A 25,123-nucleotide genomic window follows, 5' to 3' on the forward strand; every position below is an offset into this window, starting at 1 on the left:
ATTTTTCCCATATTTTAGAAAAAAGAAATGTTTATTTGTGACACACACATTGACATTTTTTCTACTTTACATAAAGAAGCGGATGAAACAAATCTTTGCTTTCAAAATAAGGGTACATGTTGTTTTAAGCAATGTAATGCAGTACAACCAATAATCATAAATACATTTATTTCTGTTAACTACAGGTAAAAAAGAAGAAGAAAAAAAAACTAACAAAACCTAAAACAGCACAGCTTCAGTGTTTAGGTAGGTGACAACAAGGCAGGCCCATAGAAGAGCACTTCCAACAGCCAAATACAACTAAACTGATCTACCTGGGACTTTAAACAGTACATTATCATTGCTTTCAAAATGAACAGACACTAGGACTAATGATGCTGTAGCTGGCTGCTGCTTTAAAAGAAAAAAAAACAAACAACAATCATACTGCACATTATAAAACAGCTTTACAATTTGAGTTTTTTCCTGCGCCCCCGACCATCAGATGTTCCCTCTGCCTTTCGTTTTTGTGCCTAAAAGAGAAGGAGAAGCTGTTAGGAGGAGCATTTACAAGCTGCGGCATCAAGTTTCAAACATTAAACCTCGGTGTTGCTGTCTTTTTACGCCTGCTGGTGTAAACAGTATTTTAGTTTGACAAAAAGCACTTCTGTTGTGGACTTCGGTTTGTGCTGAAACTTTTCTATGACACGGGTACAAACGCTGCCCATCCATGAGGAGTCTTTGTAAATGTCAGATGGATTTGTGACTTACTGAACCCGTCTTTGGTCCCCGCTTCTTCTTCTCCGCCTTCTCCCTCTCCTCCAGCTCCATGTTCTCCCTCTCTATCAGTGTGATCAGAGTGTTGCATCGCCTTTGGAGCTCCTGCACAACCCACCAAAGAAGACGGGGCACGCACAAGGAACGTTTAGTAAAAGGTTTCTAAGACATTTATGGAGAGGTCATGGATGCAAAGTAAAAGAAATCCTGAAAAGTCACCATGGCAGTCCTGGATTTGAGGAACCAGTCAAAGCGGAACTGAGGCGAGTTCCGGATGCACTGACGGAGCTCATCGTACACGCTCTCCTTGTCAAAGCCCAGCTTGTGAAGCATACAGATGAGGAAGCGGTCCTCCTCCTCGGTGTAGTTCTTCCCTTTGTTGGTGCCGTAGGAGATTCTGAGCTGATGGAAGGGAGCCTTGTAGCGCCCGATCTAAACACAGATTAATGACAACAAATGAAACCCACCGAAGACCTCCTGATCAGACAGACTCAATAATCTTAATGAGATCAAACTTAGAATTTTTTTTTTTAAAGCTGACAGCTTCTACCTTTGAATCTAGAGCCTTTTTGATGCTAATCCTCCTCTGAATCCGAGCTTCTCCTCTTTCTATCTGGGCCATGATCTTTTCAATATCCTGCAGCTCGTTGCATCGCTCCCAGAATACAGCTGGACGGGGGAAAAAAAAAACACAAATTCAGACCAAAAAAAAAAAAAAAACACGACACTAACAAGTCAGACTAGACCCACTTCAGAAAGGACAGGCAATCTTTACCTGAATATTCCATCACTTCCTCTGGAGATTTCCCCTCAACTTCCCTGGCAATGTTCTCAATATCATCCCGCCCCCACTTTTCATTGGCTTTGATGAACTGGTTGAAGTCCCGTTTGTTCCAAATTGTAAATCCCTGCAAGCAAATTGTTAGTTAATGCATATACAAGCAGAATGACAACAAAAAGAACATTGTTTTTTAATTTAATTTAATTTGGGATATATATTTGTGTGAGGGTGGCGTGTACCTGCTGCAGAAGGTTCTCTTTCTCCTCCAGCTCTTCCTCGCTGAGAGCCTCAGCCTCGTCGATCTTGGCCTGCTCCTCTTTCTGGACCTGAGCGGAGTTGGGCAGATCTGGGTTCCGTGGAACCTGAATAGAAACACCAATGTTAACTTTGGGCATCTCTTAACACTACAGGAATCTTGCTGTGTGACCTGGTGTACCTTATATCCTATTGTCTTTCTGTAGTACAAAATTTCTTTTTCTAAAAGCTCAAAGAGACGTGGAGGGAAGAACTGAAAGTCCTGGACATTTGGTTGCTTGGGGGGCCGAGGAGCCTGGAAAGGACAAACTCGTAAGAACACGGACATTACTTCTGTCGGAACCTCTAAGCCTGACCTGGTCCTACCTTTGGAGCCTTGGGCTCACTGACTCGGAGAGCCTCTCTGAAATAGGCATCCACAGCATAGTTGGCTTTCCGTTCTCTCTTCGGTGGTTCAATCCAGTTGGTGATGACCTGAGATGAAAGGCGGAGGATGTGAGCCGAAGCGATCTTCAAAGGCGTCCCGAAGCCACAGCCAAAGCAAACACTGTACCTTCTTCTTCTCTCTGTAGTCCTCCCCTTCAAATGTGTACACGCTGCTGTTCTCTGTGTCCATGGTGAAGTTTCTCAGAGAGCTCTCCCCCAGAGAAGAAAGTTTCTCTTTCATCTCCATAGTCTACAAGCAAACAATATGTTGAACTTAAAAAGATGGACATTTAAAAATGAAACATAACGGAAAAAACTATTTCCAAACTCGCCTTCCTTTCACCACGCTCCAGAATGGCATCGATGTCATCATCCGTTATCTCGCTGTCTTTGGAAGCAAACACGTGTGTGGCGCCGTGACGGATAATGGACAGCATCTCATCCTTCCCCAGTTTGTTTGCACTGGGATCTACAAGTCTTCCTATTGGATTAAAAAAAGGTAAGGATTTTTTTTTTCAAACTGCATCCAATTAAAAAAAGTTTATATGCAGATGGTAAATAGGTTGCTTCACTCGTTCTTATCTGAGCTCGCTAAAAAGCACCGAAATTTTATGTTACTGGCAGCAACATGGCAGTTCATGTCTCATAACAGCAAAACAAGCTGCCTTTAGCTGAGGTCTTCCTGTTGTTTTGTGTGGTGTAGAGCTGCTCAAAGAGGCTCAGTGTGCTCTGCTGCCAACTAGCGGTCGGAGGTTTAAGTGGAAAGCAAGAGTCAGACGCTGAAGGACGCTCAGAAATAATTAAATATCATTGTATTGCCGTCAGTATTGCCAAATTAAATATTGCGATATATCGCAGAAACTATTTTTTCTAACACCCCTAGTAAATATACATCACAATCCTGATCTAAATTCAGTTTTAGTGTGGGGGAATTTTACCTTGCTGGATGACAATGGAGTCCAAGCGCAGCTTCATCTCAGCCCTCTCCACAATCCTCTCCTCCACAGTGTTTTCAGTGATGAAACGGAAAACACGCACCTGCTTCTGCTGACCAATCCTGTGAGCTCGGTCCTAAAAAGATACAAAGAACAATGAAGCACTTTGTTTTCTTTCCAAGTTATGCGTCCTTAAGACAACTATGTACATCGTACTATCTGAGAAAGAATGAAGGGAGAAAATAGCATCAGAGCACTCACCATAGCCTGCAGGTCAACCTGAGGGTTCCAGTCAGAGTCGTACAGGATGACCACATCTGCTGTAGCCAGGTTGATACCCAACCCTCCAGCCCTGGTGCTCAGCATGAAGATGAACTTGGTGCTGTTGGGTTCATTGTACGCATTGATGGAAATCTGCAGACAAATGTTATTGCTTTGAGAAAATGCAAACAAGTCCACTTCAAAATTCAAGAATGAAAAGAGCTAAAGCCACATCCACAGGGCTGCTTCTCACCTGCCGTTCCTCATGGGGAGTCTGCCCGTCAAGACGACAGTATTCATAGTTCCTCCACATGCAGTAGTCCTCCAAGATGTCCAGCACCCTGGTCATCTGACTGAAGATAAGCACGCGAGAACCTAAACAAGAAACAACAGGAAAACTATACATATATGCAAGATTTCTGTCAGAATGTACGACTTCCCTGCAACACATGTTGGGTAACATTTGATCCAAAAATTGATATTCATCTCCAATGGGGGCAACTGATTATAACAAGATCTCCTTATTTTCCAAGTGTGCAGCTCAGGCTCACCCTGCACTTTCATCTTGGGCAGCAGCTTGTCCAGCACCACCATCTTGCCACTGTTCACCACCAGGTGGAGATCGGTGGTGTACGGTGGGCCTGGCTCAGCCCCATCAAACAGGTAGGGATGGTTGCAGCACTTCCTCAGCTGCATGAGGACGTTCAGCAGGCGCATCTTGTCCATTTTTCCAGCAGAGTTCAGGATGTCGATGTCCTTCATGAGAATCTTTGTGTACCTGGTGGGGTGTTACATGTAAACAAACAACAATTATGAAAAATTCCAGTGTGTAAACAATGAAAGGACTGATTTCACGTCTGAAAACTCAGTATGCTTACCATTCTCTCTGCATCTTACTCAGGCCCACATAGATCTTGACCTCTTTTTTGGGTAGCAGAGTCTTCTCTACGTCTGCTTTGATACGACGCAGCAAAAAGGGCCGCAACACCTGCACAACAGAAAAACCGCCCGGGCCTTAAAATCCATGGTGATCTACTAAAATCGTGAGAAGAATCGATTTGTACGTACAGTGTGAAGCCGTTCGACCAGCTTTTGGTCACCCAAGCAGTTGTTTGTGTCAAACCATGAATCAAAATCCTGAGAAACATGGAAAGGAAATGTGTCAGAATGTTTTCAGAAATAAGCCAATAAGATTAATGACAACCTCTGCAAACGTTAGGCTCACCTCTGATGAATTAAAGACGTCGGGAAGCAGGAAGTTGAGCAGAGCCCACAGTTCATGGAGGTTATTTTGAAGAGGAGTGCCAGTCAAAAGCAGTCGGTTAGTGGTTTTAAACTCACGCACAATTTCAGAGAGCTACAAAAAAAAAAAAAAAAAAAAGAAAACTTAATACGAATGAGATCATCCTATATTAAATGAAGTGTAAACTTGTGTCTCCTATTTCTGGCGTGATCAGACCTTTGACTTCTCATTCTTGATCCTGTGAGCTTCATCGATGACCAGGTATCTCCAGTTAAACTTCTTGAAAACCGCCTTTTCGATGATGAGCATTTCGTAGGACGTTACACAGACGTCCCACTCTCCTGGCAGCAGCACATCTCTGATCAGGGCCGTCTGTAATCACAGAAAGAACATCTTTAAAATAAAAAGCTCTTTCTCATTTTATAGCACGGTTTTGGCAGTCCACATTGATCAAGTTTGTAAACTAACCCAGAAATCAATAAGCGCCAACAAAAACCTCAAACAGCAGCAAAAACTTCAGTTTACTTTTAACTATTCGACCAGTTTAGACACAGCATACTCGCTCGTTTCTGTCTCCGATCAGACAGACTGCACGGAGAGAAGGCACCCATCGCTTAAACTCGTTCATCCAGTTGTAGAGGGTGGACTTGGGGACCAGAACCATGTGGGGACCGGGGATGTTTCTGTAGTGCTTCATGTAACCCAGCAGGGCAATGGTCTGGAGAGTCTTTCCCAAACCCTAGGGGTGACAGCAGGACGATGAGACGAAGACTAGCAATAATAAACAGTGGCAAGTTTCTGACCGGCTTAAAAAAATGACAGACAATGTTAAATAGACTGACCATTTCATCTGCAAGAATGCCGTTGATTCCGTTCTCATACAAAGAAATCAGCCAGTTGAGACCACGGACCTGATAGTCCCTCATTTTTCCAGCTTTTACATCTAAATAAAGGCACAAAAAATGCTAAACTTACATGGCTGCTCGCTAAACGTTTACCAGAATTTTGTTTCTCTAAAAAAAAAAAAAACAGCTAAAATCTTACATGAGGGGGAATCGTCAAAGCGGGTGCAGACATTTGTGGTCTTTGTGCTCTCGTTGAGAAGCTCTTCGTCCTCCTCTTGCTCTGTGCGGCGATGGCGGTTGCTGGCAAACCATGACAACAAACAGAATGAAGACACATTTTCTAAGGGAAAAAAATAAAGCTTTATCCTGGAGTTCTGTACTTACTCCCCAGCAGACAGCAAATTCTGTTTCTCGTCTTTTTTGATCCGAGGACGGCCTGGTTTCATTTTCAGAGGGGAGGTGGGGGTCTTTTGTGCAGCCGGTTGAATGAAATGAGCAAACAACTCTGTCTGCTTCAACAGATATTCAAATCTGTTGGTCCGGTCTGTTTGCTGCATTACACAGAGAAAGGGTTTATTAACCCATCTGATAAGCAGACATCTGAGAATTGTAATGTAGACTTCTTATTATTTATACTTACCACCTTCTCTTCATAACCTGGAGCATCTTCTTTAGTTTTGGTCGATGAGGAGGAGGATGCATCTTGTCCATCAGGACCAGCATCTGAGGAGGACTCCTTTCCGGCATCTGAAGAGTCAGACTTTTCCTTAAAAGTTAAAGGGAAAGGGTTAATTTTCTGGATGTTTCCAACAAATCGGGTAACATAACATGACAGAAAGTATTGGTTTACATTTTGAGGGTTTTCTACACCAAAATATAGGCATTGTTTTTATTAGAAATCACTTAGCAAAACAGATAATATGATTAATAAATTCAGTTTACTTCACAATCACTTTCAATACTTAAAAATTAGAGAAAATTATTCATACTTTCAGTCACTGATCTTATTAAACATACTTCTGAACATCCAACACATTTGTCAAAGCGTGTGCCAAAACAAGGTGGCGATTGATTATAAAAACTTAATTCACATAGATCTAAATGTCGTTGCCACTAATTTAAAATATGGGGGTGGGTGGGGGTGGAAACAAGTAATAATAATTAAACATTTAGTGGCACTGAACCCCCCCCCTGATGCTATAAGTATAGATAAGTTGTAGTCACAAAAGCTGTTCTAAAAATAAGAAACAAACCCAAAAGCTTGATGATGCCACAGGCTCATCTAGCCGACCAAGTTCCCGAATAAGACGTTTGTAACCGTTATTTCTAAGATTCATGACAGCTCACTGCTAAATAAGCTTAAGTCATCAGGTTAAATTAAATTAATGTTGAAACGACTTTTTTGTGTCAAACATTTGTCTTTCTCGCATCATTGAGTTTTGGATATGAAACGAATTATTAATAATGCAGGTGTCATTAGTCGCTACTTATAATATATACGTCGGTAGCACCATCCTTTTCTTTGGTTAAACTACACACAAAAGTTTTTTAAAAAACAAAATAAGTGCGAAGCAGCATCGCTTTCTTCCGTAGATTATTGCAGCCATTGCTGCGTAAGCTACTCTGAAAACAAAGGGACGGATGGGACAGTCAGTGATGGGCGCTTTGCTAACTGTCCTCATAAAATCTATAAATCGACCCCTAAACCAAATACCTACATTATTTTAAATAACATAATAATAATAATAAAAAAATGTATATATATTTTAAACTCCTAGTGTAACGATCGGTAGGGGATTAGCGGCGCTATTCTAGTAGCTCTCCTCGAGTCTAGGGGATGTTAGCTTCAGTTAGAGGAAGACGCCGCTTTGGCTAGTTAGCCGCTGTGGCTAACTAGGTCAAACAGACCATAATAGCAGCTAAATAAAGTTTTACACACTTTGAGGTGGAATGCTTTATTTATGTGTACCAAACCCAGCTGTCTGAAGCAACACGAACTTTCTTTTAGAACCAACAACGACCGAAAACCGTCTTACCTCTTCTGCTCCCCCGGCTTCTTGTTCTTCTTCAAGTTCAGTATTCTCTTCCCGCTGCTCGGCGCAGGTAGTACTTTCGGACATTTTTGATGCAATTCTCACCTATACTCGAATCCACCGTCAAATAATATGTGTACTGTGTTATGATAGCTAAGCGACGTCAACGAATTACCGAACTTGATCGGGATAAAATAAAAAATCAAGCTGCTGATAGTGAAAGCCGCACCGGTTGGTCAGGCAGCACGTTCGCTAGCACCCGCGCCTCTCACAGCGACAGCCGGGAGACGTAATCTATCGCGAGATTTTCTGTCAATGTTGCCTTCTGGTTTACTGGAAATTTCAGCACTTTAGTGTATAAACGGTTTATAGCAGGCCTGTTTTAATAGAAAGCATTCGTTTCTGAGAGCAGCTACTTTTTAATTCCCTGTATTTTATCTGTCTTTATTTCTTCAAGTCAAATAATAGATATAATAAATAAACAAGATGAAAAAAGCGGAATGTAGATGGATGACGTAAGTTTATTTTTTTCCTTTGCTTTCATTTATTCTATAATTTAAGTATTAACTCTGTGATAGTTTTTCTGATTAAACTAAATATTTGAATTAAATTTTCATTAGACCCTAAGAAGTAGATAGGTTTTGTGGAAGTACTTGATCGCAACAAATGAACGGTGAGTGCATTGTTTTAAAGAATACACACTCGCTCATTGTTTTATTGTTTTTATAATTTATTGATTCAAGACAACCAACACATATTCACTAAAAAAACTAAAAAATATTACTGGTTGATAAGTGCTTTTTTTGTTTTAAAGAAAATAATGTCATTTAAAAACAGGCAAAGTTGTAGCTGCACGATGGGGTCCTCAAAGCATAGCAGTCTGTCAGAATGACGTTGGTGGATGGTTAATCAGCTGATTCCGAAAAAACCAAAATAATGCGGTTTTTATCTTCTCAAAGATGGTTTTTACTATCTACAGTACATGTTTAAATTTGAGTGGAGTCTGTTGACATGCTTTATTTAGGTAAGCACAAGTTTCAAACTCCCAGAAATGGTATAATGTGTCGATGTTTACGCTTAGTCGGTGATACCTCACGGTAGTCGTTGACGTTGGGCCCGTGTGTCGTGTTGCTTTGTTCGTTTTGGTGGAAAAAGTTCGAGTCTTTGTGAAACAACAGACGTGACTTTAATATTACGTCAAATATTTTCAAGAGCTCTATTCTGTATCTCTTTATAGTCGTATGAACCAAAGTATTCAGATTTAGAGTTCGTCTTAGCAAGTTAGCCACCAACACAGCAACATTAGAACAATAACATCGTCTATTCTATCTTATGAAGTTTTTCCCTTCTTTGGCGCGAAGTATCTTATAATTGTAAGTCTTAAATAGCTCTGTAGTCGTAAAATATTTAATGCAATTGTTAAAAGGCTATGTTTTTAAACTTACCATATCCATTGGTGGGAATATCATTTAACTAAAATCAAATAAAAAATAAAAAGTATTTCCTAAACACTTAATAATTACTGTCCTTTTTGCTAGAACTTAACAGTTCTTTATATCAAAGCACTGTCACAAATGCCATTGTTTCTATTATGGGAAATCTTTCTTATTATTTTTTATTTTACCAAAATCATAACAAGTCAATCAGGTGGAATTTATATAACATTATACAAAAAGCATACATTTCCAAAATCTATTTATATTTTGTGTGTGTGTATTTTTGCATAAAATAATTTATGCATCATATATAATCCTGTTTTAAGTTAGATAACATGATCATAGTTTCAGTTTTGATTCATTTTATATTGTTGCAGTTTTTTCAAAGGCTGAGGTTTAAATTCTAAAAATTGTAAAGTTTTATGTTTTTGGGGGAAACTTCAGTTTCATACGTTTTTAGTATGCCGACATTTAGATTGAAAAGGTTTAATCGGATAATCATCTGGCCCGGGTCTGGTCCTCATCATAGAAAAAGTTATACATGTAAGGTGGCAACGTCTGCTTCTTGTCCTCCCCCCTTGGTGGTACATTGTCATTTTATTTATTTATTTATTTATTTATTTATAACTAAAAACTAGACAAATACAGTACTTCAAGATCGTGAAAAGTCACAAATACCTTACAGTTTCACTTTCTCTTTCTTTACTACAAACAGCCCTTGTTGCATTTCAGATCAACAAAGACTATACAATACATTCATATAGAATATGTTTTGGAAATCCTTCGAAAGAAACTTCTTATTTAAGTATTAGATTCGTGACATGCAGTTTAAGCTGTGGCGTCATCGTAAATGTGAGACATTTACTATCTGAATCTGATTATAATGAATCTTTCTTTCAATTATTGGAGACAAAAAATTCTTACGACCCGAACTCAAACAATCTGAGAACTACTCTAGTGTAGTAAACTAGTGTAGTAACTAAATAAATAAAAATATGACGGTTCCATAAATGTAATGTTCAGTTGTCTTTTTATTGTTGCATGGAGGAATGAAGGAGTTTGTTACAGCTGATAGTTCCACTGTGTGTGGTCCTCAATAACAATGACAGACGGGACACAAACAGTGTATGACATTTAGGTTTCTTTTTTCTGCAAGGAGCTTTTAAAAACTGTTTTACATCAAAAAAAACTTTTCAAAAAACTTACAAACTTAGAAATAAGTTTTTGCCAGGCCTGCTAAGACTCTTATTTTATAACCACACCTGTGCTTTTCATCATAAGTAAAGTCTTTTCTGTGAAAACTGTCTGTTGATCTATATTTTCTATTGCCATTCATACTTTTTATCAATGATCTCTACAGATCAACATCATGGACAAGATTTTAGAGGGCCTCGTGAGCTCCGACCACTCCATTCCAGTCAAAAGGGCCATTGTGAAAAAGGTGGTGGAAGCGGCAGAGAGAGAGGTGACAGAGGAGCAGTGTCGGGCCTTGTTTTCACTCACCACCCGCCTCATCTTGCTCGGTGAAGATGCTTTCCAGAAGCAGATCGGCTCCCAGGTTCTCGAAGCATACACACGCTACCACCGCCAGGAGTTTGAGCATTTTTTTAGCAAAGACTTTGTAGTCAGTCTGCTCCAGCAGGGATATGAGCAGCTGGACCACAGAGACCCTACCATCATTGAGTACATCCACAGCTGCCTGCGTCTGCTCATCAGCTGCCCCTCTGTGCTGGACATCTTTAGTGTGATCCAGGTGGAGGTCTTGAGGATGGTGTGTGAACACCCCAAGCCTCTTCTGTGTTCCCAGCTGAGCACTTTGCTCACAGACTTTATGCAGTGTGTACCAAAGGATAAGTCTGCCGTTTTGTTTTGCCAGCAGCTGGTTAGAACCATTAGTTACTTCCACTGCTATGCTAACCAGGAACATGAGCTAAGAGAGTATGTTGGACAAGTGACTAAAGTTAGCACACTGCTGCAAAACATCTGGAAGACGGATCGAGCGACGCTGTTGCCGTCTCTACAGGAGGTTTTTGCTATCATTTCTTCCACAGGTAATGAAGGTCTCTATTGATACAAACATACATGTGTCTTGTATGGTTTTCAATGAACAAAGTCACTTGTGATACTTTGATTTTATTTCCCACCAGGGCTGCACGATACGAGGATTTGCAATATTAGTGATCAATATTGCGATGATGATATAACTTGCGATACAAGAACAAATGGCAAAACAACTAAATACACGATTTCCATTTTAAGGCAATATTTTAATTTAAATAAAAGTCAGCATAACTTAAATTATACTCCAAATGACCCTAGTCTACAAAAAGGGCAGGCATCTAACATCAAATGGCTCAATCTGATTGGTCAACATTGTAAAGGGGTCCAGCCAATTGGTCAAATGCATAAAGGGATTTATTTGATTCGTTAAATACTTCAAGCTGCCATAAAATTGTTTTAGACTATTTAAGGAAATGCAATAAGCATTTATTGCATTTTTCGCCAACTTTTGCAAAATGCGTATTGCACAGCTTCATATCGTGAGAACGATAAATTTGCAATTTACTGTGCAGGCCTAGTTTCCACCATAAACCTTGTGTTTATGACTTTAACATTGGTTATTTTCTTTTATTTTTTATTTTTTATTTTTTTTAACTTTTCCTGTCCAACAGCTGGGGAGACAGATGAGAGCTGACGGCCTCTTGTGTTGGACATATTTTACTTTAACAAGAAGGGTTATGAATCTTCTGACAAACCAGAGGTTATTTTCTTTTAAACATGTACCTCTGGTATTTTATTTTCCTCATGCACCCAGTAACGAGCATCTGGGAGTTTTAATTAAAAGGGTTAGGGTTAATCCACAATAGGTGGAATCTGTGAAGTGGGATTACAGATTTTTGAAGGCTGTAAAAACCCCTTCCTACACAGTTTATTGACTTTTCTGTGTTGTTTAAGCTCAAAGTTCAAACATTTCAAAGAAAAATAAGTCCACTTTCATAGAATGAAAACAAAGATCTGCTCACGATCAAACATGTATGTAATTGTGGCTCGCTGAACTTGTTCTCTACAGGAGACAGAGGAGATGGATTGATTTAAAATGTCTACAGCCAATCAGGACGCAGAACACAAAGTGCTGTAAAAATAAAAGCATGCAAGGATACATTGAAAAAAATCTTGTTTCTATTTGTTCCAGATCCCTCCTTTGACCCATCCAATGCATTGGCCTGTCTCGTCCAGCATATCCCCATACAAATGATCACAGTGCTTATCAAGAGTCTCACCACAGACCCCAATGTCAAAGATGCCAGCATGACTAAAGCACTCTGCAGGTTACTTTCCATGCCAAGTCACTCTAAAGTGGAAAACTTTCTAGTCCTTCAAGTGCCTTGTGAGATCACGATTAACAGACTGAATTCCTGATGTGTTCCTAGGATGATTGACTGGCTGTCATGGCCGTTAGCCCAACATGTGGATATCTGGGTCATCGCACTGTTGAAGGGACTGGCTGCGGTTCAGAAATTCACGATTCTCATAGATGTCACTCTACTAAAAATTGAACTGGTTTGTATTGCAAGTTTGGATTTATTTGTGTTATTTATTGTTTGTTTTCTGTTGGCTTATAAAAAGTGATTTATTTTGTAATAATTTCAAGACTCCCGCTGCAGATTTACATGTATTAACCCACTTTGATTTTTTTCACTTGTAGGTATTCAATCGACTGTGGTTTCCTATTGTTCGGCAGGGGGCGCTAGCCGTCCTTTCCCACATGCTGCTAAGTTTCCAGCACTCTCCTGAGGCTTTCCATTTGGTAAGGGATTGCCTTCCTCCTCACAGTCCATTTCCCTCCCATATAGATATAACCTCCTTATTGGCTTTCGCATTTTCATCTCTTCTGACTTAAATTACTTTGAAGCAGCAAATACTTGTTCTCCCAGGACACCAAGCTCTGAGCCACTCTCGCTAATGACGTGCAGAGCACTTTATTGCCCTGCGCACCGCTAAGTTAGCCAATTTCCTTCGAATCTCAAAAACACAAGTAGTTTTGAAAATGTTGAGCAAATAAGCACAAACTTTGTGCTTCTGAGTGCAAGATTAGTTTTAGGTGTAATTTCTCATCTCTTTTGCAAAAAAAAAAATGTATCCAATGTTTTCTTTTTGTTTTGCCTTCATCTTTGTCGCCCACAGGTTGTTCCAAATGTAGTGCAATTGGTTCACTCCTTAAAAACAAACGGTCTTCCTACCAGTAAAGTCTTCTTGCTGCAGTTCACTGAGCTCATTCACTGCATGATGTACCAATTTTCGGGCTTTCCTGACCTCTATGACCAGATAATAGAAGCCATCAAGGTAAGACATTGGATTTGTGTTCATGTTTTGTTGAGTTGTTGTTTTTTTAAATTATTTTTTTACTCTTTTCTTTTTTTTTTTACCCCTTTTTCTATCTAGGATTTGCCAAAACCAACAGAAGAGAAGATCAAGTTGGTGTTGAATCAAAGTGCCTGGACTTCTCAGTCCAACTCATTTGCCTCTGGTCTATTGAAGCAGCCTGGGAAGTCTGAGACAGGCAAGACTGGCCTGATCAACCTGGGGAACACTTGCTACATGAACAGCATCATCCAGATCCTTTTTATGGCCACAGAGTGAGCAGTCGTCACATGCACCCATGCTAAATCAATGCACAGTACAAGAAAACCGATAATTAAAGATGGGATTCTTTTCTCAGTTTCAGGAGGCATGTTTTATCCTTACAGCTAAATTGCTCCAACACACTCATGAAGAAGCTCCAGCTTCTCTTTGCCTTTCTTGCACATACCCAGGTTGGTGCTGCTCTGATTAAAGGAGAATACCAAGTATTTTTACAACTCAGTGACAGTAGTGTTTGTCTGTATCCTGTAGAGGGCAGCATATGCCCCCAAAAACTTCTTGGAAGCGTCTCGGCCTCCCTGGTTTAATGCAGGCTCACAGCAGGACTGTTCCGAGTATCTCAGATTTCTTTTGGACAGGTATTTGAGAGAAAAATACTCTGGATTATTCTACCTTTCTGCATGACTTAAAGTTATATAAATTTTGTGTACATAGCTGGGAAAAAAGTCATCCTCTAAAAGGGTTATAGTGAGTTTTTAACGGATCTTAACTTGAGTTGTTTACGTTTTTGAAACTTGTCTGTCTTCTGACCTAAAGGTTGCATGAAGAGGAGAAAACTATCAGGGTTCTGGAGTCAACTAAGCCAAACTTTTCCCCGTCATTTGACGCGGACAGCAAAGACCCCAAAACTCTGACATCTTCCAAGGAACACGGGGAATGCTGTTCCAATGAAGCAGAGGCAAAATCTGCAAACGATGGAAGGACTTTAATCGAAAAGATGTTTGGGGGAAAGTCCGTTACTGGCATTCGCTGCATGCAGTGCAACTGCATATCTGAAAAAGAAGAGCCTTTTACAGATCTCTCTTTGGCCTTTTGTCCATCTGCCTCCACCCAGGACAGCCCTAAACCACAGAGGCCCTCGGAAGAGCCAAAGGTTCTCTGCCAGGGATCTGTCAACGGTGGCAGTGAAGCCCCCGAGACTTCGTCAGCCAGCTCTTTAACTAAAGGCGTCCATTATGATCAAGTGACAAGTGAGCCTCCACTCTCTGTGCCTGACCTGGTGAACTATTTCCTGGCTCCAGAGATCCTTGATGAGGACAATGCCTATTTCTGTGAGAAGTGTCTCTCCCTGCAGAGGGCAGAGAGAACCATGAAAGTGGTGACTGCACCAGAGTACCTGATACTAACCCTGCTCCGATTCTCATATGATGCCAAGTGCCACGTCCGCAGAAAGATTCTGGACAATGTCACCATCCCGCAAGTGTTGAGACTTCCTGTTCATGCCTCTTCCTCATCTGCACAACAGTCCTCTGCAAGCTCCTCTCCTCTGCAAGTAGAATATCCCGAGAGCAGCGAGAACCTGGCCAAGAAACTTAAACCATCGCAAAGGGATGAGGAAGACGAAACGAAGGCAAGAACGGATGGAGATGAGACCAACAAGTCAGAAGGGAACCCATTTCAGTCAGTGCCCTATGCCCTCATTTCAGTAGTGATGCACTCTGGGATGTCATCTGAGAGCGGCCACTACTACTCTTATGTTCATAACACAAATGGAGATGAAACGCAGTACCAAGCCAGTCCCTCTCCTGTCAAAGATTCTTCGGAAAGCGAGGAGGCTGCTCGTAACCTCAGCATATGCACAGCCGTCCCAACTCCAACTAAGATGGACAGCAGTGGACAGGAAGCCAAGAGTTGGCTGCTGTTTAATGACAGCAGGGTGACATTCACCTCTTTCCAATCAGTGCAGAACATTACTAATCGCTTCCCTAAGGACACAGCTTACGTGCTAATGTACAGAAAACAAGAGCTAGCCGGGCCTAGTTTAAACGAGGGACAACAGGCAAACAGAATGAGACTAAGTGCTGAGCCTCCTCTGCATAAAGAATTACTGGATGCTATTATCAAAGACAACAAGTTATATTTGCAGGTAAAAGATGAACTAAGTTTGCACTAACTTCTTTATATTACTATCTGTTTCTGGAGTTTTGCAGTCCCTGGAAAGTAATTGTGTGCTTGGCTATACTTGACTTTAGTTGTCAAATAAAAGTGGAAGTTATCTAATTTATTTATTCTGCTGCACTTTAAATCAAATCCAAACGGTTCTGTTAAAAAGGCGGTGGGTCTAATTTCACGAGTCACTGAGCTGCGTTGTGTTAAACTGACACCCCACCAGAGCTGTTCAAGTGACTAAAGTAAATCTCTAGGAGTGGGAAGGAAAGAGCGATGCACTGCAGCAGCTGTATTATTTCAAAATGTTTTTTATTTCATAATTTTCTTTTGGTGTGTCTTTTTTTCTACGCTTAATCGAACTTTTTCCTCAAACCATTACAGGAGCAGGAACTCAGCGCCCGGACCCAGGCTCTTCAGGCTTCTTCATCCTCGTGCTCATTCAGGCCCAACGGTTCAGATGACAATAACCCACCAGGGAGCTGCGGCCCATCTGGAGGAGGAGGAGGGGGCGGGGGCTTCAATACTGTTAGCAGACTGGTCTTCTGAGGATTAAAAGGAAAAAAAATGAAAGAATGAACATCCAATTTAACTGATAAGTACACAAAGCTGAATTGTCATCCTCTGTACAGACTACAACCTCAAAAAGTTGCACGGATGAAAATGACGAACAAGTGAAAACATGATCTGTCCTGACTCGGATTCCTGAATTTAACTTTGGAAAAAGTTTAAAGATTTTTTTCTTCTTTTCAGCATCTGGTCATTATTTATTTAGTTTTGTGTGTGATTATTTGCATCATTTTTTTCAGTTTAGCAGCTTGGGGATTGACATGCATTGGTGCAAAGGGAAATGCAAGTGAAAGAACAACTCAGCAAAACACGATTAATGTCCTTTGCTAAAAACATTTTGATTTAAAAAAGAAAAAATGGTTTTGTTAAAACATGCCCAAATGTTTTGCTCATTTTCATGCATCTTAATATCATATGACCTTAACTTATGTTCATGTGTGCATTTTACCTTCAAGAAAAAGAATTTATGGAATTTCCTTTGACACTTCTTTACACAGCCTTCAAACTGTTTTGACTTCTGATTTGCATACAGCTTCTATTCATATGGTGTGAAAAAGGTTTTTCTAAATATTTGCATTTCTTCTATGTATGCCTTTTGTTGTTTTATGAGGAAATTACATGCAATAAAATAATATGATCAAAAAAGATGGAATTTATTATCATTAGGAGCTTATATATTACGTGGAAATTAAAAGGATGCATGCGATTTATTTTTACTCAAAGTAACCAAAAAATATTTAACCAAACGCTATTTTGAAAACCAACAGTGACATGAAATAAAAAGATTTTAGATGCATTTTTTTAGCAGTAATCCATAGGTGAGGAGATAATTACAAAGTTATTTATAATTAGCTTTTGAAGTAACTAAGTGAAAAAGATAAACTATGACACAGTATTGATTAAGACAACAGAACAATACAATGTTTGTTGTGATTTGGCCAGAGAACTCCAAAAATAAAGGCCGTCTCTTGGACCTGTAATCTATTATTTCTGTGCAAAACTAATGCTAATAATAATCCTGCTTCTGTATGCTATTTTTGGAATATGAATGAAGAACTCTGGAAACATCTTCACTGAAGTATAGATTCTGGTTTGGATCTAAGAACATTTGTTTTTAGTAGAAAAAAATCTGTCATGCCTACAATATTATTTATACTTACCTAGATAACAAGACTTAAAAAAAAAGGAACATTACTTGTGATTTTGCATCACATGCTCAAGGTTCTATACTGGCTTTACTAGGAATACTTACATGAACACTTAAACTGTAGCATTGAATGTTGGCTAGTTTACAATAAAGGTATAATTATCAGTTTCTCCAGTATTGACAAATAACCGCTTAGTCTTATTCATAGCAGCATTTTTTTCTGAATAAAACTGTTTGTTTTATGATATTGACTATAAAATTGCCAAAATAGAATGTTTTGCTGGTCCATAGTCCTATATTTTGTTAAATGATTACAAATTTTGAGTATTTCAAAATGTTCTCCTTAAACTTACCTATGCATGCTGTAATCATGTAGATTTAAATTCAGTGACTTTAAATTTCTAAAAATGTCCCCTCAGCGCTATAAAGTACTGCATTTGTAAAAGAAGTTGTAGGACATAAATATTGTTTCAGGGAATCTGAATGGAAACTATAGGCAGGAGCAATATTTCCATTTTCTTTTCAAATGATTTACCCAAATTTGGCGGAGTGTGTTTCAGTTGAGATGATTGCTTATTTAAATGTGGCTTTTATGACCAAGTTGTGGCTTGTCCAGGATGGACCCGAACTGATCAAGTATTATCTATCCTACATGATACTAAACAAAGAAAGCACACACTTTGAGATGACATTATTGGGATTTCGTAGACTCTTTGAACACAGGATGATCTAACATTTGGCTTAAAAAAAAAAAAAGTAAAATAATGTTATACTAAAACAATAAAAAACTGTGTAATTTAATTTTGTCTTCTCGCTTCTATTGTTCAACAGAGACCATGGATGTGAGTACATACAAGCTGAGAATGATTAAGAAACTAGGATTTATCATACATTTTTCAATGACCAAATGGAACAGCACCAACCACTTGTCTGAAAGTTTTGTTTAAAAAGGGGCACTGTTACCATGAGGAAGTCTGTTCTCCATTTTCTAGGCTGAGCACATGAAAAAAAGCTGCATACGGTTACAACTGCAAACAAATGTGCAGCCAAAACTGATTGCTTCCAAGTCATTGCAAGCTGTATATATATATATATATATATATATTACATATAAAATTGAATCATTATGGACTGTTCCCTTGTCCATTTCACAGAATGACAATAGGTAAACAGAGTACACAAAGATGAAAGTTTTTAGCTTTCACTGGTAAAAACTGTCCAGCTAGTACATTTATGGCTAAAATGATTTTAGTTTATAACTGGTTAAAGAGAATTATGACATAAAAAGTAGACAATCTTTATAATATGTATCTAATTTATTAAGGTCTATTCAAAAAGGATGCTTATCAAACTCTGGGAATGGCATGAAAGCTCAAGACAGTGGTCATGTTGAGTTGTAAATAAAACAAGAAGAAAAATGTTTGGAAGCTTTGATCACTTTTTTAATATAATTTTACATTCAAGACAGACAAGCACCATGGGCAGCACAATTAATATCAGAGCAACTTATTAAGTAGACTTGACGTTTCCTACTCTTTAGCAAGTATTGTGGATAGTGCAGTAACTAAGGTGGAGCCTTTGATCATTTTCTAAAATGCCAAAATCCGTTTTTGTTATTATATTGAGGGACACTTAACAATACAGTTTATAAGCCCGCCTTTAAAGTGCATTGAGCACCTTTCCCGACTTCTTTTTTAATGGTATGGATGGGGGAAAATACGTTTTGTGAATGAACTACATGTCCCATGGTTAAAGATCTCTAATTTTCCCGTACGCCGCCTCCCGCCCAGCGTGTTCTTCTTGAAGTAATTCTAACACTGGGAACAACACTGTTGTTTCCGGTTGAGGTTTTTCAAAATAAGTTATTAAATCGGAACAACACCACATTATAGAAGATATGATAAAGAAATATCATATAATTATGAATTATTTGGTTGATTCAAAAATAGATTAATCAATTTGTGGTTGAGCATGATATTTTTTATTTGTTTTAATAGTCTGACTCATCAAGCTGGAGCTTTATTTTGTTAGAAAAACTTGTTTTCCGGGACTCGTGGCTTTGCGCCTGTCATCTTGAAACTACCTCGTTCCCAAGGAGGTTGAGTTTAGGGAAAGACAAAACCACTCTGTCAATCACAATTAAGGAGCCATGGGAGTAAAATGGTAGGAAAGCTAGACGAAACCACAGTGTTTACGCTGAAGATTGTTTTAATTTGCGCACCGTTGCGTTGTGGGACGTTTTCATCTAACACATTTGGGAATCGCTCCACTTTTGATTGGAACTAGGATGGGACGTTGCATTTAACAACAACAAAGAAATTGGAAAAAACAAAAACAACTTGGCGACTTGAAGCTGTTTATCCTGTACACCTCAGCGTGTCGGGCTGTTTAAAACAAGCACTTGTGTACTTAGCAAGGCGGTGAAATGGAGCACACTGAGAGGATTACTTTTATAACAAGCGAATGAGATACTGGCCGGTTTACCTACTAGTAGAAATCTGTTCTGTTCATTCTGAACACGTCCCTTGTTGTCGGTGAGTTGACTATTGAACGTGCGTGTTTGTTACTCCAGAAAAAAAGCTGCACCATAGTTAGTTGAACTTTACTTTTTTTCTTCTTTCATTGCCGTTTCGGTACCGTAAACGCTTCGTGTTTGTTATTTAAGGCAGGCAAACGGACGACCCTGCCCAACTTAAGCAGTGGAAGCTAAACACCCGCAGCCGCCGCCGTTCGGACTTCAGGAACAACAAGTAAAAAAGAGCAGAGATGAGTGGGGGAGAGGTGGTGTGCGAAGGGTGGCTGAGAAAGTCTCCTCCTGAAAAAAAGTTGAGACGTTACGTAAGTACACCTTATATTCTTTTTTTCTCCCCCTTCTTCCTTAGTGACGCGACAAGTTAACCTGTTCGACCAAACGCTCGCGCTCCTTTTCCCGTGGACACGTCGGGGTTTGTTGACAGACACGTTTGTAGGCCTCACGTCTGCAGGCATTTCCGACGGTTGGGTTGGAATTTTCGCTGTCAAACACTCCAGACTCTACGTTGCCGTGATTTTTTTTTTTTGTGGTGACTTGTTGTCAACTTAAAAAAGTAGAAGTTTGTTGCTTTGCTGAATGGCTTTTCCCAGAGAAGGTTATGCCTGCTGTTCATTTAATTCGTACTTAGTTTGTTAAAAAAAGAAGAAGAAGAAAAAATAAGACAACAGTTTTGAGCAATTTGGATACAAGTTTCGTTTGAAAGGAGACGTGCATGTTTACTAAATTGACGATCATGGATGAGAAGGAAATGAAAGGAATTGGGGAAAAAACAAATATTTTTGCTCTACTTTACTGATGCCTCTAAAAAGTATAGAAATGCATTTTTAATGCAAACAGCAGTCTGTGGAACTAACAAAAAAAAAAAAAAAAACATCTGAACACAGGATTTCATGAAGATGCTGCATGTACATGTTTTTGAACACTGGTTAGGTCCCACTCCAATCATCTTTTGATTTAGTGTAAAAGTGTTCCCAGTAGTATTATTATGATTATGCCATTTTCAATAAAAATAAAGATGTTCTTAAGGACATAATTTCTGCAGAGGCACAGGAGTTTATCAGATATTTGCAAAGCCTTTGCTCATTTCCCAGTATCCCTTTGTTTACAATCTCCTGCTAGCTTACAGCCCCCCCACAACCTCATCCTAACATTATCAGTGCTACAAAAATAGAAAGCCATACTGGAGCTATCCAGCTTTGAGCCAGAATCCACCTCAGACAAGGAAAAGGAAGATGTACACGGATCTATTTGTCTGCAAGTGAATGCTTCAGAATGGAGTGGAGCAGGGAGCTTGTGGATTGCCCATTGAAGTTTGTACGTAACAACTACAAGCTTTAAACAGTATTTTTCAGTCAGCTCCTGATTCATCACAATTCGAAGAAAAAAAACCTCAGAAACAAAGTCTGAATTTTCTTTGTATATGTCCTACATTATAAAAAAATGCTACAAAACATGTTCAAAACACCAAATATCTAATTTTGATCAAAATATGCTCTCTAACTTAAATAAAATATCAAGAATTTTTAGGATATAAGAAAATAATATTAATTGAGATTTGACATAATTTTACTAAATAACGACTAATTTTAAACAGCAATAAAGACAATCCCTTACATATTATAAGCATTGTCTTTTCTGTTAAAAGATTTACAACTGGAGATCAAACAAGTCAGAATATTTACTTCATTTTTTCTCTTGGTTACAAGGTGGACTGTGACCTTTTTATTTGTAGTTATGTGCCTTTCTGAAAACTACTCTAAGAAATGTAGAATTTTATTCAAGAGTTGCAATGCCAATAATATTTTGCCATTTGTCTTATGAGTACTTCTTTGTAAACAAACAAACAAACATGGCAGGGAGGGGTGTAATGATTAATTTCAACAATGATTTGATTCTCATCATAATTTGTGGTTGCTGCTAAGATTCATAGTTGATTTTGGTTCATTTTTGCACAATCCGATCCACTGGCCTAAAATTGATCCAATTGATCTTTAGCCAAAACTTCAACCAGTGTGACTCAGAGAAAAATACCTGTTACTGAACATTGCAGGTGAAGTTTTCCAGATTCTCCTGTATAATAATCAAGTGTAAATTAAATGTGTACGAAAAAACACATAAACAAGAATCAATGGGTAATCTATTCACATTTTAGTTAAATAAAGTTCAGCCCACTGTTGTTCTTCCACATCAAAAGAATCCAAAGGGAACATTATTAGAACATTCTGCCACACTGTATGGTCACATGTCTTTAATAAATTCAAAGTGTTTCAACACATTTCACTGGAATGATGACTTGATCATTTTTTGCTGACATCACATTTGTGTTGTTCGCTGTGATTGTTCTTGGTTGTTTTCACATCATAGTAAAATAAAGCTGTTGGCCCTCAACCCAAAATTTCCAATATTGCTATAATTGATTGATTTCATTTTGAAATGATTTAAAAATGTTATTGGTCGATTCGATTGACAACTTGCCTCAAACAGATAAATCTGGTTGGATCATAGGAATGTAAGTTTTTTTAATTTTTACACTCCTAATGGCAATCCTTTCTATTGATCAAAAAAAAAGAATCTTCCCTTTGTGATTGGATCAACAAAAGAGTACGGTAATCAAGAATGACAATGCAGTAACCAGGCAATGTGTTTTGCTGTAGTACATAAACCCAAAGGTCATGCATGTGAAGAATAGCATCTTTTAAGGGATCAGTACTTTATTTTTTATTTTACACAGTTAGGAGCATTACCGGTATTTAGTTCTCACACTTTTGTCAGTTGCTAAAAAACATGTATGATTATGGCATTTCATCGCTGCCATAAAGTGAACGAGCGTGAAGACAACTGAGCGGGGGTATTCAGGAACTGAGTGAGCGAACTCCGCAGGCGCAATTCTAGCTGAGCCACCCCGCATTTTACAACTGCACGCCTGCAATCCTAACTTCCCCTTTGCGCGCTCACCAGGGTTTGCGCGCAGTGTTAAGGGGGCGTTTTTGTCAATTGGGGTGGGCGGTGTTCAGGGGTGGGTTTGTCACTTGGGGACAGAAACCTTTCTGGTTGATTGGCCGAAAATTGCATGTCAAATCTGGCAAGGCAGCAGGGCGGGACTTTCTTTTAGAGGCATTAATAGAAAAGAAACAACGGCTGTAACGTGGATTAAAACGGTAACTAATGCAGTGATTTTCACAAGAGAGAAACTTGCAGTACAAAAAACCCGCTGCACTTTCTTACCTTGGCATTGGGCGAACAAGTTTGACACAAAGAGGCGAAATTTCTAACTGTGATAGTCAAAGAGCCACGCACTGACCTGCCAGACATACACACACAAACACACAATTAAAGCCATATTATTTCCAATAACACAGGGCTCTCCTTACAATACAACAGCGCTGGATTAAATGGCGCAGTTTCAGTTATGTATTTAATGTTAAAACATACAGGTAAAATATGCATGCTAGTGTGTGTTTTAAAAAGGCAGCGAGCGCAAAACTGAGTTGGTTTGATTTATTTTTTCAGTCATCAATCAGCATCCAAAAATCCATCAAATTCCTCATCTTCTGCATCTGAAAGGAACAGCTGGGTTTAATTTCTATCAAACACGCCAGCTTCGCTTTCGTCATCGTCAGAGTCCGTCTCATTGCAGTGCGGCTCCAAAGCTCGAAGAACAGTGCAAGCAGACGCGTCAGCCCAAGCTTAAATTCTACAGTCCTAAAATGTCGCGTAACTCGCCCGTTGGTGCGTCCCAGTAAAAGGAGCGGAGGATGGACAGCTTTTCATTGTAATCTCCTGGAAGTTGCTGCACTCGAGTCGATCTTCCAACACAGGCAACCTTGCCTTTTTTCTGCTGAAACTCAGCTGCTGCTGCGTCTTCTTGTCTTGTCGGAGTTGGTTTTCCAGCGTCCTCACTTACGAACCATGGATTCATTATTTTGAATTCTCTGGCAGCTGCAGTTCGGTAAAGTTAGAAAGATCTTCACAGATTCGGACTTCCGGCCTCAATAACTCTTCTGACAAACGTTCAAATGTGTCAGCAAGTATCTCCGTCATTTTGTATTAACACAGAGAGTGAACTACAAAGGCATTTTTAAAGAAAAAAGATTGTTTTTTTTTTCTTGCCTTACAATCAGAATTGTTCGCTTCAAGCCGTGAATGCAGACATGCAGCAAGCCGGCTGCCAAGGGACCGTCAACAAAGTGTAATTCTGTGAATCACCATTCTGTAAAAATCAGTAATCTCACAAAAAAGAATAAATTTCTATATTTATATGAACTGCTAATGAAGACTCGTCAGCATTTTCATGTCACAATGAATATTTTGTAGGAAAGTCCATCTTTATTTTATCTTGTTGCATATAGTTTTTCAAATTTATGAGAGATATGAATCATGACTAAAGTTATCAATAGTTATAAAGATATTGAAGCTACTCTCACCAAACCTTCTGTACGGACTAATCATGACCTTATTGTCATACTAAAGTAAAGACTATATCAATATTTCACTTTGTTTATTTATAGGAATTTTTCCTATTAAAAAATTGGATCAGATTTGGTCAAAAATCCTTAATAGCTGTGAAGATGTAGATCCCACTAAAGGTGCACACAGTAGACAGTAGAAATAAGGAGAGGAAGTAATGGCTTACTGCAGCCTGTCAATGCAGTTGATAATTGGGTTTTAAAATAACAAGTGTGTCCACCTTCTATTATGTAACCAGATGGTTTCCTGTCCACTGGGTTGACATAAAGTGTTTCAAATTAAACTAATTAAAATTGCACATATAATGCTATATATTTTTAGATCATCCTTCTGGGGAAACGAGGTGTAGGCGTCTAAAAGTGCTGGCAACTATTAAAAACGGTTATGTCTTGGACTCGGCAGGTCTTGGCTGGGAAATGAATGTTACTTTGTATGACAGTACAGTAAGGCTACTTTACGGAAGTTCATTTTGTCTACATTGTACCATGCCAAAGTTTTAGACAAACTCCAGCATTCTAGTAAGAGGGCCTTTTGAACATAATGTGCTGAAGTTGATTTAAAAGAAAGTTGTGGATGATGAGTATTGGTGGATGCAATAGCCAGCTTACTGACGCACATGCCTGCTGTTTTTGTTTCAGCAGGGTAAAGAAGTGATGAGGGTTTGGGTGATACTTGTGTTCGTTCAAAAGATCTTTAGATTTCCCTCCCCACATCTGTCAGTGAAAGTTAGACATTGTCATGTGAACAAAGTTTACGTTGGCAAATCTGCGAGCGTGGCCGGCAAACAAAAGTGATCAAGGTGTTGTAATGACTCACGGCTCAGTCAAAGTCCAGATCCCAGCCAGACTGTGGGGAGAGAGCTGTGCATGAATGACTGCCTGTAAATGTCAATGAACGGAGACAATGT

The 25,123-nt window shown here is 39.2% G+C and overlaps 3 protein-coding genes across 25 annotated transcripts in view; 2 read left to right on the plus strand and 1 right to left on the minus strand.

Annotated features, from left to right (window-relative positions):
• Position 1: 1 nt before the first annotated feature.
• On the minus strand, positions 2–7,894 carry LOC144990272 (SWI/SNF-related matrix-associated actin-dependent regulator of chromatin subfamily A member 5). Its single transcript, XM_078943382.1, has 24 exons — positions 7,539–7,894; positions 6,143–6,268; positions 5,887–6,053; positions 5,702–5,802; positions 5,500–5,600; positions 5,217–5,396; positions 4,874–5,029; positions 4,640–4,771; positions 4,483–4,551; positions 4,293–4,402; positions 3,966–4,192; positions 3,668–3,789; positions 3,415–3,567; positions 3,157–3,289; positions 2,551–2,699; positions 2,346–2,468; positions 2,159–2,266; positions 1,974–2,087; positions 1,777–1,899; positions 1,532–1,664; positions 1,307–1,425; positions 976–1,188; positions 751–861; positions 2–512 (listed from the first exon to the last, which is right to left on the minus strand). Exons 1-24 carry the CDS (start codon positions 7,620–7,622, stop codon positions 447–449), a joined length of 3,120 nt encoding a protein of 1,039 aa, XP_078799508.1. The 5' UTR covers positions 7,623–7,894; the 3' UTR covers positions 2–446.
• On the plus strand, positions 7,834–16,529 carry LOC144990273 (ubiquitin carboxyl-terminal hydrolase 38-like). Of its 2 annotated transcripts, none has more exons than XM_078943383.1 (11): positions 7,834–8,050; positions 10,332–11,022; positions 12,165–12,300; positions 12,403–12,532; positions 12,678–12,779; positions 13,157–13,315; positions 13,415–13,608; positions 13,692–13,785; positions 13,865–13,971; positions 14,150–15,479; positions 15,884–16,529. In XM_078943383.1, the coding sequence occupies exons 1-11, from the start codon at positions 8,042–8,044 to the stop codon at positions 16,046–16,048; spliced, it is 3,117 nt and encodes a 1,038-aa protein (XP_078799509.1). In that variant the 5' UTR covers positions 7,834–8,041; the 3' UTR covers positions 16,049–16,529. The 2 variants fall into 2 exon arrangements, with proteins under 2 accessions (XP_078799509.1, XP_078799510.1); XM_078943384.1 differs by lacking the exon at positions 7,834–8,050 and adding an exon at positions 8,371–8,559.
• Positions 16,530–19,262: 2,733 nt separating this feature from the next.
• LOC101173122 (GRB2-associated binding protein 1) overlaps positions 19,263–25,123 on the plus strand; it is a 51,992-nt gene continuing 46,131 nt past the window's right edge. For 13 of the 22 annotated variants that reach the window (XR_013654277.1, XR_013654278.1, XR_013654276.1 and 10 more), the window contains exons 1-2: positions 19,303–19,750; positions 19,882–20,054. Coding sequence is in view for 19 of the 22 variants with exons in the window: in XM_023957564.2 (XP_023813332.2) it covers positions 19,983–20,054 (72 nt within the window). In the remaining 3 variants the exon portion in view is untranslated. Of the gene's footprint in view, positions 19,751–19,881; positions 20,055–25,123 lie in introns of all 22 variants that reach the window. The other 9 variants (XM_023957565.2, XM_078943385.1, XM_078943386.1 and 6 more) reach the window with 3 other exon arrangements.

This window comes from Oryzias latipes (genome assembly GCF_053564925.1).
Source record: "Oryzias latipes strain Hd-rR chromosome 1 unlocalized genomic scaffold, Olatipes_Hd-rR_3.1 chr1_Y".
NCBI classification, from domain to species: domain Eukaryota; kingdom Metazoa; phylum Chordata; class Actinopteri; order Beloniformes; family Adrianichthyidae; genus Oryzias; species Oryzias latipes.